Source organism: Mesitornis unicolor, unplaced genomic scaffold (genome assembly GCF_000695765.1).
Source record: "Mesitornis unicolor isolate BGI_N332 unplaced genomic scaffold, ASM69576v1 scaffold44415, whole genome shotgun sequence".
NCBI classification, from domain to species: Eukaryota; Metazoa; Chordata; class Aves; order Mesitornithiformes; family Mesitornithidae; genus Mesitornis; species Mesitornis unicolor.
The window spans coordinates 501-18119 of record NW_010188350.1 but is presented as its reverse complement, the minus strand read 5'-3'; the positions used below and the strand labels follow the sequence as shown (position 1 = coordinate 18119).

The window sequence follows — 17619 nt, the reverse complement described above, 5'->3', positions numbered from 1 at the left end:
CCTGCTGAAAAAGTTAGGTTTGTCCTTCTCTCTTGTCCATGAACAGAAAAGCCTCTCATTTTTTAGAGGTTTAAAGTGTTTAAAAGAAATAATTGAAGTTTCTTAGAAAATGAATAGGCAATGCAGAAGTTTAAGTCACTGAGTTACTCATATTTTCCTTATGTTTGAGATAATTGTTGATACTTCTATGTAGCTATTGCTGCTTATAAGTGAGGTTCGCTAAAGGATGATGAGCTACACAGCTCAGGCAGCTTCTGTCCTGCAAATCATCAATTCCCAAGATAGTCTTTGCAGATTGCTAACATAGCACACCACAAACAGACTACACCATCCTTCATAAACACTAAAGACTGTTTCACAAGTCATTCAAACATCACTCAAAGCTTCCTTTTCCAACTAATACTCAATATTTTATACTGGAAATTGACACTAATGTTAAGGAATAATTTAGGATTAACAGTAACAAAAGTCCTGTTGAGGTCTACTTTTAACCCATTCAAGATATTCAGCCTGAGGTTTTTTTTGGTAGTTAAAATGAAGGTTTAACTATGAATTAATACAGACAACTCCTAATGAACCCCACACCTTTCAAACAGGTTAAAGGATTAAGGTTCCAAATCAGTAAATAGGCATTATCATCTCTCTTCTTACTCTCTTCCCAAGCACATAAATAATCTTTCTTGAGCAGGCTGGTAGCATTGAATTGTTATGATGTACACCAATACCTGAAAGACTCAAGCCTGCATAAAACATCCCTTAAACCATTAACTGTCTGATCCTGTAGCACTTACAGGAAGGGTCTCACTGATGTCAGTGGGGATCTGAAGTGCAGTGAGTTTCAAGGTGGATCTAACAACATAAATGCAGTCTTCACCTTCTTGGAAACAGCAAAGGTTGTTAGAATTTTTCAAAGCACCTATTACAATTTTCAGTATTTCGACCATAAGCTTTCAAATTTCACCTATTCAGGTGCTGAGTATGCCAGCTTTCAGCATGTAAATAAAATATACTACAAAACTACCTACAGCACAGATCAAGTCAGCTAAGAGACTGTTGTAATTTACAGGGTCAGATGAAAAAAGCCTCCAAAACTTGGTGAGCACAGTTAAGTTGCTCCAAAGCTTAAGAACTAACCATTTATCAAATGACACTTTTCTACAAGTGTGCAACTTCCATTTGAAAGAACTGGTGGTGTCTAAAAATTGAAATAGTTCTATGTTGTCAGTTAAAAATGCTCTGGATCAATGCTATGACGTGCACCTCATTACATTTTTACAAAGATGATACTCTACAAACTCATTCTACAATTAATTCCCTTTGAGAGTATCTGAAAGTCTGGTCTCTATGATGAGCTCCATTCGTTAAACAGAAAGGCATAGTGGAATAAAACTTCAGTTCTGAGCTCTTTCAACAATTTAACAGGAAAAAAAGCCAAACAAACAACTAATTAAAGATTTAGCTGGACTGGCTGATAATCAGCACTCCCAACACTCAAAGGCTAATGTATCTCCAAATAGAGAAGCTGTGTTAGGACAAAATACAATCCATTCCGGCAAGCCTACTGCAAGAGGAAAGCAGATGGCCTCACAAATTATTAATAGCAGAAGAAGCCTTCTTTCCCCAACAAAAATGAAACGATGAACATGTGCATCTCACCCAGGGAAGGCTGCATTCCAGCTTTCAGCTAGGGCCAACTGATCAATGAACAGTTATCTTGGCTTGAAAGATCTTACATCAACAGTCCGTCATTTTAAATAGGCACGTGTCAAAAAGCAGCCTCACTTCAGGGGTTGCAGTTTGGACAAGGTGAAATGCTGGCTATTTCCATGTTTTGATTAACTGCAGTAATTCAAGAGGAGAACTGCAAAAGGGACATGAAGTACGCTGGTATTTCACTCCGGGAACAAAGCAAAAGGAGTCTGAGGCATTAAGACTTTCCTTCATTTGGAGAAGGGCCTCATTGTTGCTGCTTCTTTAGTGTCTTTCAGTAGGGGAATTTTGTTTGTTTTTAAAGTCTAATTTTGGTGTACAGCAAATAAGTAGGGACAGATCAGAAAGCAGTTCATAAAGATTTGCCAAGAGATATGACTGGAGAGAACTACAATAATCTCAATACTAGCCTAGCTCTCAGTCTTGCCTAGAGTCCCATATATTTTCTTCTCAGGTCAACAAACCTTGGATAAATACTATAAAATAAGTGGTGTTATCTCACTGAAAACCAGATTTAAACTCCATTTTTACCTCATGCTAGAAGGCAGTAACAATAATTTAGAAGGTTTGAAGTTTCTTTTTTTTTTTTTGCTACTAATCTACATGAAATAAATTCCCAATAACTTTCCTTCTCCTACTATGATCTTTCCAAGTTGAAGAATTTCCAGATTACTCATCAACTTTAATAAAAGCAGTATTTTCTGCATCACAGTTAAGATACTAATGCACCTGATATTTTGGTGTAAAATAGACTTCTGAAGCACTGTGAACACACAATGTTTTAAAAACCTGATTGAATTCGATAACCAATTTGTTTTTCAAATGTTTTCTGGGAGTAAGAATTGAGGTATTTCAGAGAAATTACAGATCTCTGCAACTGGCACTGTGAAAATTCTACATTTAATTGCTAACCTGTTTTTTTATCATTAAAGTACACCCAAGAGCAAGCTTACTCTGTTCTTTCTTTGCTAAATATATTTCCATCAGGCATTTTGTAGAAGTACTAATGTTTTCTGTTCACAGTTTATTTGCTTTGAGTGACAGAAAAAAACCATACATCAGGCTGAACGCCAAACACAAATCTGTCTCTACTAACCCTTCGGTTTCAAAGGGGCTTCAAACAGCCTTTGTTTGATGAAGATGCACTTTTGGGCTCTCTATAAGCATGCAGCCTGTACAGCTGTGGTGAAACAGCATCGTTGACAATGCAGGGTAAGTACAAGGTGCGATAAAAACGTAGTCACAAAATTTCATTAAAACATCCTGATCTGTTCAAACTCTCACTGTAATATTTCACCTGTTTTGCTCCAGAATAGCTCTACAAGAATATTCACTAACACAAACTAATCTGAAGTACAAATCCTTTCATTTCTTACACACTTTCTACATTTCCTTCAGAGAAAATACTTAAGACAGAAAACCAGACTACAAATAAAGAATACGCATCATCAACATGACCTCATTTTGATACTAAAGGTAAACAGCGTATTTTAGTATATACTCAAGTCTATTAAGCTTTTTTTTCTTCAAAATTATTAAGTTTCTCACTAGTGCTGGTAGGAAACAAAAGGTAAAAATAAATAAGATAGCACAAATTGGTATGGTCAACCTATAGTTTAATTGAAAGTGTACTAAAACCAGCACAGAATAAGCTAAATATTGATTAGCTAAAAGCCCTCACAGATGAAAAAGCCCAGGAACCAAGAGGTAATGATCTACATTACCACATGTCTTAAGGTTACTTCCTATTTGTATTTTTGTGCCCAAACCAGGAAAGACTGGGTGCACCACAGATGAAAACTTGTTCAACAGAGAGACCTCATGCTGCACCAACAGCATTCTCTATCGGCCCTTTCAAACAGGTTTGAAAGGGAAAGAATTTCAGTCTGCATCTGGATGAACTCACAGTGACAACTCTTAAAATGCATTAAAAAAACCTGATGGAGATTCCCCAGGAGTTTATCCATAGGTGTGGAATGGAAGGAGTGTATAAGATTGCATTATTTTTTACTGTTTTTACTTAATTTATAATACTTTAAACACTGGTCTCATAAATAGAATATGAACACTTTACACATGCCAAGCAATTAAAGGCTTTCCCCAAAACCATTTCGGTCTTACCAGAACCACTGGCAGCATCTGTTTACAGCATCTGTTTTCAGTCAGTAACCATTTAATTTAGTCGGAACTACAACTAGGTTCTTTTCAACCAACATCTTAATATTAAAAAACTTTTAAGAACAAAATGATGCCTATAAGCATATCAGTTTGCCTTAAAGTGATTAAAGTCAGCATGAAAAAAAAGATTGTCTGTGGTTTAAGATCTGTTGCTTGTGTCCCCACTCCCGGCGCATATCATCTTTAAATAAAAAGTGCAAATGGGATCTGGGGACTGGATGGACTGATTTGCCTACTATTTGTCTTCAGTTGCTTATTCTGTAGCCACCTCACATCAACTCTCCCATCATACTTTGGATTAGCTACAATTAAATTTAAAAATAAGGCTCACTGAAGAAAAGGAGGAAATAACAACAAACTTCCAGACTCCTCCCACCCCTTAGTCCCATAAAAGTGCTCATTTCCCTTTTTACAAAAAAAATCTTGACTACAAAACTATTAAACATTTCAGTTCTACCATCCGTATAGTCACCTTCCTTTCAAGCAAGGCCAAAAAAGTCGTGATGGACTCCCTTTGAATGCAAGAGATACTACACTTTTTGTAAGTAAACAGGCTGACATTACGATTGCAGTCTTTTCTGCAAGTGTACAGATGTCAGATGAGCTGGTCCATTTTTGAGGGACCTCGGGTGTACGAACACCAGCAGATAAAGATCTAAGACTGATAATATAAACCCAATGTGAACTATTAACTTCCAAGACCACCTACTGTATAAACAAGTCTGATTTTCTAAGGGATCAGTCAACAGCAGCTGCGCTTTGTCACCGATGGCTGTCTTCTAAGTTTGAAGCCCTTACCACTAGACGGCGGGTTGGTGTCAGTTGATGGAATTCTGCGACCTACAAGGAAGTAGGGGGAAAAAAATATAGCAAACATACTTGAAACTAATTCTACAAATTCAGAGTATGTTTTGTATTAAAAAATGCATCTTCAATTAGTCACATGTCATTAACAACAACATTCCTGCCTAACAGAAGGATGGCAGTTAACAGTCTGTGCTATGTCTGCAAGAAGTGAGGTTCCACAGAAGAGTAGAGGCAGTTGTTTTAAGCTCATTTTGCAGCATTTATGCTTCAAGCTTAAGATCTCTAGAAGGAATATTTAGAGGTCATTAGATAACCCAAAATATGTACAGTTCATTTTGCAGTTTGTATTCTTGACTGACTGTAACAAATTTAAGTCAGTATAGTCTCACCTAAACAGCACAAAAACTAACATAGTAATCAAATTTCCACTAGAACTTCTTTAAGAAGAAAGCACATTAACTGTTTAAATACTTACTAATTTCTATAAAGAGTTCATTAATGTTTATTGCATTTTTCGCACTTGTTTCTACAAATATTGCGTGGATGGAATCTGCATAGTCCTTAGCATCTTTTTCCATTACTTCTCTGGGAAAACAGAACAAAGAAAAAATTGTGAATGCAAAAAAAAAAAAACCAACCCCAAACCAACCAACCAAAAAACTCCACCAAAACCCATCATACAAATCTAGACAGATTATAGATTAAGCTTTTAAGTGTCTCATTAAATGAGTATTTTGTATTTTACCTGTTTGGCATCACAGTGCTCCCCCATCCTGAAACTGATGCTCATTCTTTACTCTTTGCTGTCTCCCTGCCTTGAGGTATAAGCAACACTGAAGCACAGTCGTAAACTAAACAAGGCCTTAGTCCATCTGAAAACGTTACAGTGGAGCTTGTTTCTGGAGTGCTCTAAGTCTAGGTCTGCAATCAATCATTACGGGGTGCTTTATTCCTCACACACAGAACAGTTTTAGATGTACTGAAAATATCCTAAAGCATTAGTTGCACTAATCCAGTGTATCTCCTACAGCTGTTTACAGAACCAAGTATCTCAACACTGCACAGACTGTAAGTATAGCTTTTACATGAAGCATGAAGACGTAGCTATAAACAGAAGAACATTTAGACTGAACATACAACAGAGTCAAGAAGTGAAAAAGTTATTCTGCACTGTTAAGCAGGCAAGTCGATAATGAAGTATGTTTCCTTAAACAACATGAGAAAAACCAAACTTCAGTAGGTGGAGATAGGACAGGACTCTGTTGTATCACTTTACGTACAATTTCTAGAAATCATAGGCTACTTTCAGTAACAAGGGACTTAAGATATCAAAAGCACAGACTTTGAATCAGTGACTCAAATATTGCCTCTAACTAAAGAACAAGGAATTCTTCATTAGCTTGAATAGCAATGTTGACATAATTTATGATGCCACCTAAACACCAAGAAATAAGCGTGAGACCAATACTGCATGCCTTGCATTTGTCTTCTAAGTAATTTTATGCCCCATTTCCTTCAAGATGCATGCTATTTCTAACAAAAGTTATTAGAGCTCACTAGATAGGTGCTGTGTATTAACAATCTATAAACCTATTCTAAGCACCAACTTTGCAGTGGTTCTTTAAACATAAAACCCTCTGTCTCCTTTGAGACACGGTACTTTTTCCGATGAAATCTAAAAACGAGAAGTTTGCACACACCTTTGCTGAATTTTGGCTTATTTAACCAGGACTTCAATAAGAAAGAATTTCTTTTGGTTTTAGTACATGCCTTCTTGAAAGTTTGGCTGTTCATAAAGTTTTTCAAGAACTTTTCCCATTCCCTGCAACTAGTTCAGCCACAGTCAATTCCACCCCAATATTTAAGCACCTGAACAAGCAAGTCAGAATAATGTACACAATGCTTTGCAACACGCCTGATGTTTTTCTTAACAAAATGAGGTGCTACAGACTGACAGGGGTACTTCTTATAAAGTGAGGTAAACAGCTTGTATTACACTGGAGTTTCACAGGCAGCTTGAGCTTGTGTAACTTGGCTCTGCCACCAAAAAAATGTAATCCTGTCTCCTTGTAAACTGCTCATTCCTAACCCTGCTATCCCACCTCTGTCATACCAGCAAGTGTTCACGGTGTGAGCAAGATAAATACACTTGCATCAGTCTTCCTTTTTCTAAATGGTTAGTTTTAATCTGGATCCATTTTACAGCCCGATTTACTGCCCAATCACACAAGTACTCACACCAACACAGGGAAGAAGTGGGCAAGACAATCCAAGGGCAGATTAACCAATTCTTCTGACAGTAGGAACAGCTCGGACACCTTGTGAAACTACAGTGCTTAGTGCAGAACAGCTTAAATTGCTCTATAGCTTTCATCTGCTCCGAAATATTATAATATTTAGCACTACAAGCTTAAGTGAAAAGCTCCAAGCTGTCAGCAGTTATTTACCTTACATCATTAAGATCACACTTATTTCCTGCAATAGCTACAACGATGTTTGGAGGTCCATGCTGTCGAAGCTCTTTAACCCAGTTCTTTAATGTTGAGAAAGTTTCCTGATGGGGGGGGGTGGTGAGGAAGAAAAAAACAAGTCAGAACAGCCCATGTCACAAAATCCCCCCCAGAATCATAACGCTTAGTCAAGATCAAACTTCTTACCTCTTTCGTGATATCATACACTATAATAGCTGCTGCCGACCCTCTGTAATACATTGGGGCTAAAGCACGGAACTGAAAGAAAGACACCATACATAAAGACCTCCATAATTTCCTTATTATTATTATAATTGAAAAAAGTGAAAACTAGCTTTTCTTACTAGCAAGACTGTAGATTATACACAAACCCACAGGATATATGATGGACTTTAAACACCAAGCAAGAGGAAAATAGTCAGAACTGAACTTGCTTCTTCCTCTTTAAGACACTTAGACAAAAAGAATTCAAAGAAAACTAGCATGTATTACTGCTGATCCGAAACATTCAGAAGTTGCTGTCAACCTCCAGCCCCATGGATCAGTCGTGGCACTCAAATGCTACAAATGTTGGTTTCTTTGTAATCTAACTTTGGGGATTTCGCTTAACATTTTCCTCAAAACTCAAAAGTTAGAAGCATGTGTAAAAATAAAATGGCAAAAGCCCACAACTATGTGACCTGTTGCAAATAGAGCTTTAAAAGAACACACTAGGTAGTAAAAGGCTATAGTAATTTTATTGTCATTTTCAGAATTAAACCTACAGCAGCCCTATTTGGTTGGTAGTGCATTTGCAGAGCATAAACCAGGCCTGTACCTCGGCACGGGCACAGCGTTACGAATCCAGGACTGAAAAGGGTAGAGCACATGATGAAGTTGCACAAAAAATAACCAATTGAGCATTCTTAAAAACAGTGTGATATTCTGCTAATTTAAAAATAACCAAACAACTAACCTAGCAACCAAGACTCTCTGTCAAAGCACGCAGTAAAGTACGTATACTGCTTTGATGCAAGTATGTGTGATTTAGGGCTTCTGTGCATCTTATTACTCAGGGCAAAAACCACGAGTAGAATACAGTTTTTCATAAAGGCTTATTTGGTTCTAATAAAATACCAATTTCCTTTGCCTAGTACAGTTCAACTGAGAGCAATATTATAAATCATAGAAATCTTGCTATAAAGCAGAATTCCAGACGATTTACATTTGGCTCTCAAATTCTGTTTTGAAAACGGGATTTTGAACACAAAAAGTTCAGAATTTATAAATATTTAATAGTGGTAAAGGGAAACATGGGCAGGCATTCAGTTCATGTTGGGATGTAATCCTTCTCTTCCTCCTAAGTACTAAAATGTAAAGGAAAACATATTTGGTAAACCACCACTTGGACTTGTTGCAACCTGGCTTTTTGATTACTTGACTGTTTACATTGGGAATAAACCAACTTTCACTTGCTGATTTGGCATTACTCTCATTTCCTGCCTACTAACACTTAGATACTTTTTTCCACCTAAGAGCAGTCAGCAGATAGAGTACATTAACAAAACAGATGTTACCAGAAACACCAGATTTTCCTTTTGCTGTTCTTCCAAAGACTTCAGCTTGCCCTCCAGCCTCCAATTTGTGTTTTGACAGAATTATAAGGAGACATAATGTAATTATCCAGAGAAACTGTCACAATTGTTAGGTAAAAAGGCAAAAGTCCTAATGGCTATGAGTAAATTCCCATCAACTTTACTCTGTGTAGAAGAAATGAGTGAAGAAATAAGGCACATGTGCGTAGGGAAGTCAGCTATACAAAGTGAATTAGTATGCATTGCCACCTTTAAAGTGAAGCTAGAAAGCCACTCCCCGAAGCCATTTAGAACAAGGGTTGCCCAGTGTAGTGTAGAACTATTTGCTGCTGTGCTTTTGAAGGGGAAAACAGCAAATGCTCCTCTAGAAGCCAGGACTATGAATTCTGTGCATGACACATCATAGCTCAGCAGACACATTTTAGTTCCAATAATAGTGTGGGCATTTTTGGTATTCCAGATCTCCAGGGATGGGATCCCTTCAGTAAATCATTGTCAGATGTGTTGCATAACCAGAAAATTGTGCTACAGATTCCTCTCAGGTGTGGAACATACCACAGCTCTTGGGTTAGAGTCCATCCTTCCTTTTTTTATGTCAATAGATAACATGCAACTTGTATGGAAGAAAATTAGAGGCATCACTCAAAAGTCTAAAAACAGAAAGCCAAGGAACATGCTAGTCATGTACAGATATGCTTTCTCAGACCATAGTGTGCTGAATCCAAATTAGGGCATTCTCCCATCACTTGCAAACACAGTTTAAGTGAACAGGATGGAATGCTAAGATGTAATGGATGTCTCCTGCCAAGTTGTGGCAGGCATGTTTATAAAGCTTTCCATTTAAGACTACCAGCCACTAAAAATTCATATTCTACCTCTCAGAAGACTCACATTCCAGCATTAACATTTCAGAACAGGCTAGGATGTTCACTTAACACAAAAGTATTTACAGCAAATGCTGACTGACTGCTTGTAATGGAAGGCCTCTGATATTTCTGATAACATGGATACTATTGGACATACTCCTGGGATACATCCCTGACAACCTAAGTTTGCTTTATATGGTCCTGCTGGAAGGAAATAAATTGTCACTCAAAATTTAGAGCACCAAAATGCAATACAAATGTATTAAAGTTACTTTCTAGCCATTAAGGCTGTTATCAAGCTCAGAAGTTGGCAAGTCATTTCGACCAGGACTCCAAAATTTCAAGTGATTCTGCACAGGGATGACTGAGCCTTCACAAGTCTGGGGTTTTGGTGGTTGGTTTTTGTTATTGTTTGGGGTTTTTTGGTGGTGGTGGTGCTAGGGGTTTTTTAGTTTTATTCTGGGCTTTTTTTGCTTAGGCTTTCTGAGCCCTAAAATAAGTACACTATTTCTTGAGCCAATCCTGAAAAACAGTACAGCTGCCTTAAGCCAATTATTATCCTAAAGTAATAACCCAACCTGATCAAACCAGCTGTTACTGGGGACAGCTCTAGTGTCTACCTTTGTTACAGTTAGCTCATATCCTAAATAAACTGAGTAATGACCATTGCCAGTAGTAAGCACTGTTAATAGAGCTTCTCTAATGTCCATCACTGTTAACTATGGCCTCAAGTTGCACGAGAGGAGCTTTAGATTGGGTATTAGGAAAATTTTTTTCACTGAAAAGGTTGTCACACATTGGAACAGGCTGCCCAGGGAAGTGGTCGAGTCACCATCCCCAGAGGTATTTAAAAGACTGGTAGATGTGGCATTTAAGGACATGGTTTAGTGGTGGACTTGGCAGTGTTAAGTTTATGGTTGGACCTGATAAATCTTTAAGGTCTCTTCCAACCTAAATGATTCTATGATTCTGCTACTAATCCAGAAACAGGCAAATTAACTAGCAAAGTTTTCCTTTTACATTCTAAGTAAAAGTCATGCAAATTAACTGTGATTTCATTTGACCAGTCACTTTCTTGAAAGCTTTTGTTGCCTCCCCTCAGAACTATGCGTGAAGCAGAGATCAATACCAAATTAAAATTTAAACTTCAAAATAGATTGACATGGCTTCTAACACTATCAGATCTAAGTAAAACTCCACAAAATAGTAAAAGATCAGTTATCACCCATAACACTGCTTGCAGCACTGCTTTTGAACATCTAAACCCACATCCTATTCACGTTAACACTGAAGCTAACAGAATGTGTTAGCAGTTGTATCATTTTTCCAGAATCAGGGCCTTACTTGTACTACGAAACATGATAATTCATTTTGCTTGGGTTCTCACGTTGCCAGTTGCCCTGTCTGCAAATACTGCAGTTGAATGTTTAAAACTCAACTACAGAAATGGTACTAGAGAGGGCTGCTGGCCTTCCCCCCCGTCTGGTTACCTTTTGAATTTACTCTTTCAGTGTTCTGTTTTATAAGCTCCTCTTCACAGGTAACCATCCTTACCTTTGCACTTTAACCACGATAACAATAAAAATAAAAGCATATTTACAGCACCCAAATCTTGATGGAAGCCTGCATAGAAACAAGGATTCTAATAGATATTTGTAAAACCAGATCACATTGTGACCTTCAGGGCTGGAGCTGAAAAGGAACCCAAACTCTAACCAGAACTATCACCACAGATATAGATTCTACTTACCCGCTCCTGTCCAGCTGTATCCCAAATTAGGAACTTATGCAGCTCATTTTGATACTGTACAGTCTTGGTCATAAATGAGGCTCTGAAAAAAAAATTACAGCTTATGCTTTTCAGAATATAAATGTTCTTAGAACACTACCACCATGAACTTTTAAAAAGGCTTACATTGCAACAGAAGTGCTTTCTACACACACGCACAAAACTGATAGAGATTCTTCATACATAAAGGCTGAAATCAATGAGGCAAAGGGCCTCAGAGGATGACACTTCCTGTCAGAGGATTAAATTCAACTAACAAAACTGAAGGAACGTGAATACAAATTACAAGCTTTTATTGTTCATAAGCTTTTGATGAAAATAAAAGATGTATGACCAAAAACATCAGAAAGATAAGCCTTTCCAACAGCATTCTTCCTAAGTGGAGGAATCGTCACAGCAAATCACTTCAGCATATACCAGAAACTTCTGGAGGGAAAGATCAAATCCTTCCCCTCTGTATCAGCTTTTTCTGTCTCTGTACTTAATTCATATAAACACTGCTAAGTCCATACCTGGGGAAAAAACATGGGAGATTCCTGTCACTATTGGTAGAGGACAGAGAAATTAATAATGAGTAACCTGCTTGTTATCTGCATTTCATACAGCTCCAAAATCCTGTCATTATATACTTCAATCTACAGAGGCTCTTGCTCTTCCAGAAGACAAAAAAAGTCTCCTCCTATGCTCCAGCTGCCCCCACCCAACTCCCAGATGTTTTACAGTAAAATACTGAAAAAAAATTGAAAAGCACTTCTGTGCTTTACTTGACCTGCTTTATATAAACCAGCGTTATTTCCCACAAGAACAAGAAACTGGAGACCTAATTTTTAACAAGACAGAGTTCTCTGCTGTATCTATTACCTGTAGGCACATTTTTTACTAGAAGAGCCACACACTGAGTTCAAATCCTTATAGAACAGGAACTACAGATGCCATTTTATTTTAAGCGTATGAGATCCTATGTTACAATCCTGAACACCTTTTGTTTGCTTAATTCCTGTCACTTGAAAATACTGCAGGCTTCCAAACTTCTTCTACTGTCCATTTTGGACAGGATGCAGGATAGGATCCTGGAGGTGGCTGCACTGAAGCTTCTTACAGTACACTAAGCTTGCTGTAGATTCAAAGTCAGAGAACAAGAGTCCTTCAGCATGATCAACAACATTAAATACCAGAGTCCAAGACTCTGAACTTCAGTTTATCTTCGATCTTAAGTACCACTACAGCATAGATTTTAATGATGCCCATGACACTTTTGTAGTTAACATAACTGGGGTCTTTTGACACGCTTCAATGTTACAGGAGGACAAAACAGCTACCTACATTTAAAATAAAGGGAGCAATTACACAACGCTTTCCACTGTTAAGAGGTAACCTCCTCCCTGTTACTTAAGCTCAGGTGGTTTGTCAAATAGTACATCGATCTCCAAAGTTGATTACTCTTTTGAGAAGCCAACTACAAAGTTGCAACATCCCTAAAAAGAGATAGTCTAATTGCAAAGCATCTCAACAGAGTTTACTAGATTATGTGTTTTAGCAATGACTAACAGAAAATAAAGTGATAGAAGTATCTGTTGTAAAGCACAGCAAAGAATTCCACTTCCTTAAGACTGCTGCAAATTAAGCATCAATTTTGATTTCTCTGGTCAATACAGAAACAACTTCCTAAATCATAGATTGTCACTGAAAATTTATTTTACCTGGTTCTAGAGACCAAAGCACTTCTGTGCAGTCAACTTGAAGTGAACAGCTCCATTGCTTTAATTCACAGCACAACTAAACATACCCAATGGTAGCTGACAGTAGAGGTTAAATGCTACTTGAAATTCTTTGACAAGTGAAAGCCTTCATTGTGACAGACATCAATAAAGGAAAAAGAAAAAAAGAGACCAAACAGCTCAAAGACAAACCACTTTTGGGTCAAGTAAGGCCTCCAAACTAGAGTTATCCTCGATGACTTCTAGTAAGAAAACTGGCATTAATCCCTACTAGTTTTCCTAGCTGCTTCTCCCAGACAAGTAAGCGCTTGTGAACAAGTATGTGAACCTGAAAGTAGTTTTATACTCATTCATATCTTTTTGATGCTCTAATGAAAGACTAGATATTCTGTAGTACCTAGAGATATATGCTGGTCAGGCAAACAGAATGTGTCCTCAGCATCCTGAGAGGACAAAAGTTGCAGAATTCTGAAAGGGTTTCTGCTGCTGCCTGTATTTGAACCCGAATGATGAACATTCCTGACAACAAAGTATGATTGCCAGGTAATTCTAAGAATGTAAACAGGACAGGAAACACAACGTTGTAGCTCAGAAACTCAAAAAGCTGGGAGTAAATGCAGAAACGTTCTCAGCTTTAGTTCTTAAGATACCCAAAACTCCTCTCTAGTCCTTACTTTCTTCTTTCCATTGCTGAGTTTCAGTCAGGAAAGAAAAACAAGGTCTAGAAAAAGTTTCAAGATTAATTTGCTTGAAATTCTGGGACTGTATCTCCTTGGAGCTTCCCACAGTTCCTGCACTTGGGCAAGTTTTGATTCATTTATACTACCACAGCAAAAAGACCAATGAATGATTTTGGCAAGACTGCTAAAAGATACAGATTTCTAGTCTGTCATTTCAAGAAAGTATACTAATCCCAGTACTGGCATTAAAGCCATGGAGACCAATTCTATTCCACACATCAGCCTCATTGCCACAATGGCTAGCATCTTCTAACAGAGCCTGAAGTTACTGCACAGTATGTGCCACAAACATTCCCCTGGGAAGACATGTGTGTGATCCCTTTGGGTTCTTGCCTTCAAACAGATAGGTGCTATGTTAGAGGAAGGAGAAAAAGAAAATAAATCAACCCACACACCACATAGTCAGAAAACTACCAGATTAAAGGAAGCTGACTTTGGAGGCAAGAGAAGATTTGATGAAGTTCATTCCAGTCTCAGCCCTTCCCCGAGAGGAAAAAAAAAAAACAACAAATGAAAACAACCACAAAATGTGCTCCTGGGTTTTCTACTGATTACAGAAAATTCACCTTTTCCAGGATAGAAGCACCACAGATCACAATCTTTGCTCTGCAACTTTAGACAGTCTCGTAGATGTGCAGAGCCTAAGGCCATCAAACACAGTATTTTTCAATTTAGAATCTGAGAACAGACCTGAGGAGGCTTCAGTTCACACCTGATTGGAGACCTAATGCAAACTCCACACTGAGTTACTCAAATGTTTAAGCCATGTAGTCTAGATGTGTGGTGACATACGTCTAACTACAGAACAAAGCATTCCAGCCACATAAACAGGAACCTCATGTTTGCAAAACTTAATTCTGTGTTATGATGCCTGGTCACCTAATAGTTAAGCAGACTATTTTTTTTAACTCCCCTACAAGCTGCATGCATGAACAGGATGGCCAACTTTGGGCCACTGTAGATACTTTTAAGAACAGTCTGTTAACTTGTTGGCTAATATGGGTAGTATCTAGATAATGAAGACAGGTAACAATTCTCTTAAATATCTCAGGTAATGAGAAACAACTGGATCTTTCAGTAGCATCCAACTGACGGATTTGTTTTGCTTGCAGTTGATACCACTATGTGCAGTAAGTCTGCACTTTCTATACAACCTGAACTTAAATGTTTTAAGACAGCCTGCTCCTCTAATTAAGCAAACAGCACTATGACTACTATCCACACAGCAGTTTCATGGTCCTTCAAAAAAGAATCTCTACCATAGCCAATTTAACAGTAACTAAGAATGTTCACTCTTTAAGATCTAAGAAAAATACTTAGCAATCTATCTCAAAGACTATCTTTTATAAACAGGGAAATTTAATCAGAAGTATACTTCCCACAGAATATCTTGCCATTTCATACCAATATTTATACTCAAAAAAGTGGTTGGGGGTGTAGAGAGAAAGGGGGCAAGTGATATTATCATGGAAACCACTTTTTTTTTTAAGAAGGACAGGATGAGACACAGCTGATCTTTATCAGCAGGATCTTTGCTGGTCAAAGCTGTAGTAGGGCCTGTGAGACACCTGAGAAAGGAAGTTGCACTGACACCCACCATGCTTCTCACATCAAATGAGGTCATGCCTGCCTGTAAGTAAAGAATTGGTTCTGAGCAAAGCAGCCAAGCAGCCCATAAGACACTTGCAAAGCAAAAGAGACAGCAAAAGAAATAAAAAGATCCAACCACTCCAGTAATTCCCAATGCTCGCCCTTCCTTCTATCCATCTGATGATTTGCGCTCAGTGACATTGCTACTCTGAGACAAGACCAATTGTATTAACAATTGTATTAGTTACTTACAAGTGTGTGTATTGCATACAGATGTATAACATTAGAACTAATTAACGAAGAGAACTACAACCTCAATTAGTATTAACTACCTTCAAAAACCAAGGAGACTTGTTATTGTACTTGACTCTAAAAAACCTGACATTTAAGATTAGTACGTGAGGAAAAACACATTGTTCCTTCAACAGGAGCATCTATAGTGTAATTTATTCATATTCCAGGACTCCTAGCAGGATTTTGTTAGCTTAGATTAACAATACAAAATGGGTCCAGATCTTACACACGAAAACGAAAGCTGAAGGAGTGCTGAATACACTCCTAAATCTCCTAAGGTAACTCACAAGCTAATTACAGCTGCAGTCATGCAGGCCACAGTCTCACACTTAGGTGCTGCACAAGGAGACTCCTCAAGTGATTCAGGAGGTACAAATAAATATTCATACAATTCAGTTTTATTCTTGAGTAAGTCACATTTACTTGATTAGTCTCTTACCCTATTGTTGGGTTGATGTTGGGGTCAAAGCTGTCTTCTACAAATCTCCACACGATACTTGATTTGCCCACCCCTGTGTCCTAAAAAAAGGAATGGAAATGGTTGAAAGAAACAGTAGTTACTCTAAGCAGATGATTTTTTTTCCCCTCTCAAATCCTGCAATACACTGTGCATAAATAAGACATTCCTGCAGACAATCTCAGGGAAGTCAGATTCTTAAATGCTTCAGGTATTATATTTATTAGAAAAATGAAAGGCTTCCGATAAGTTATAGCTTTCTAAACAAAATTGTTAAGATTTTTTATGAAGGACTATAAATATCAGCATTCATGCTTATTATCAATTAGTCAAACCTTTTTTTTCCCCCCTTAAGCTATGCACAAATTGCATTTGAACAGAAGAGAAAGACTGTCCATCACTTCTACTAAAATACATAGCAACTGAGTATGGAACTCCATCTTTGCAAGCCAATGGCATACATTAAATTATACAAGGTGACACATGCATTTCAACCTCTGACTAATGCTGTCCCACCCTGCTTAATGAAAGACTTGAAATTTCCTCTGTGACACACCTGAAACATGTTTCTAATGCAACTCGACAGAACTATAAATGGTAAAAGGGGAAACATAACATGAAAATTCTGGGCCACGTATGTATCTACACCATTGACCCCACAGTTAACAATACATATATAGAAGGTGTTCTTAGGAGTGAAATAATTCAACAAACTATTAGCAGTACAACTGTTCTCAATAGCAGCTGAACATTTTAAATGGTAATTTAATTAAGCAGATGAAGACAAACTTTTTACTTTACATCTCAAGAGCAATTAAAATTTTAAGAAAAAAACCAGTGAGGAACTGCTTCATTGAAAATTAAGTTTTACTTCATTTATGCATTTTCTTGAATCTTTTGAACACTGTAGTAAATTTGGGTACAATATGAATGCTTGTGTTCACCTTTTCAAGGTGTTTTCCTCTCAAGGAAAAGCTTATTATCTCAGATCTGTATTTTATAATGTTTGCAGTTTCAGTAACCGGAGCAAATTTTAAGAAGAGAGAAATACAGCTGCAGTTCCTGACTCCAGGAGTTCAAGGACCAGTTTTCCTGGGTGCTTATTCTCCTCTTCTTACATGACGAAAGGTGTCTCAGGTCCAGTTAACACAAACAGTAGCTCGCAGTTATCCCAAATGCCTTCAGAACATGAAGGGCACAGAAACACAATTTGAAGGGCAATGTTGCTATTGAGAAATGGAAAACAATTCTACCTGTCATACAATTCATCCTGTACAGCACAGGATTTAGATACAGGCAGGGTTCTCCAGGGAAGCCCTCAGACCAAGCCAAGTCAAGCACACAGCTTCATAGCCTTATTTTCTTTTAAACTGCTGCTTCAATTTGCTTGATGTCTCCTTTTTCCACTACCTGCAACATTTTGAG

The 17619-nt window shown here is 37.7% G+C and overlaps 1 protein-coding gene across 1 annotated transcript; it reads right to left on the bottom strand.

The window, feature by feature from the left end:
• Window positions 1-4028: 4028 nt before the first annotated feature.
• On the bottom strand, window positions 4029-16256 carry RAB22A (RAB22A, member RAS oncogene family; the record flags this gene model as incomplete). Its single annotated transcript, XM_010185727.1, has 6 exons — window positions 4029-4728; window positions 5171-5280; window positions 7143-7249; window positions 7353-7424; window positions 11357-11438; window positions 16177-16256. Coding segments are annotated over 6 exons (549 nt in total), but the record flags the coding sequence as incomplete, so codon positions are not given.
• Between the last annotated feature and the right edge of the window lie 1363 nt (window positions 16257-17619).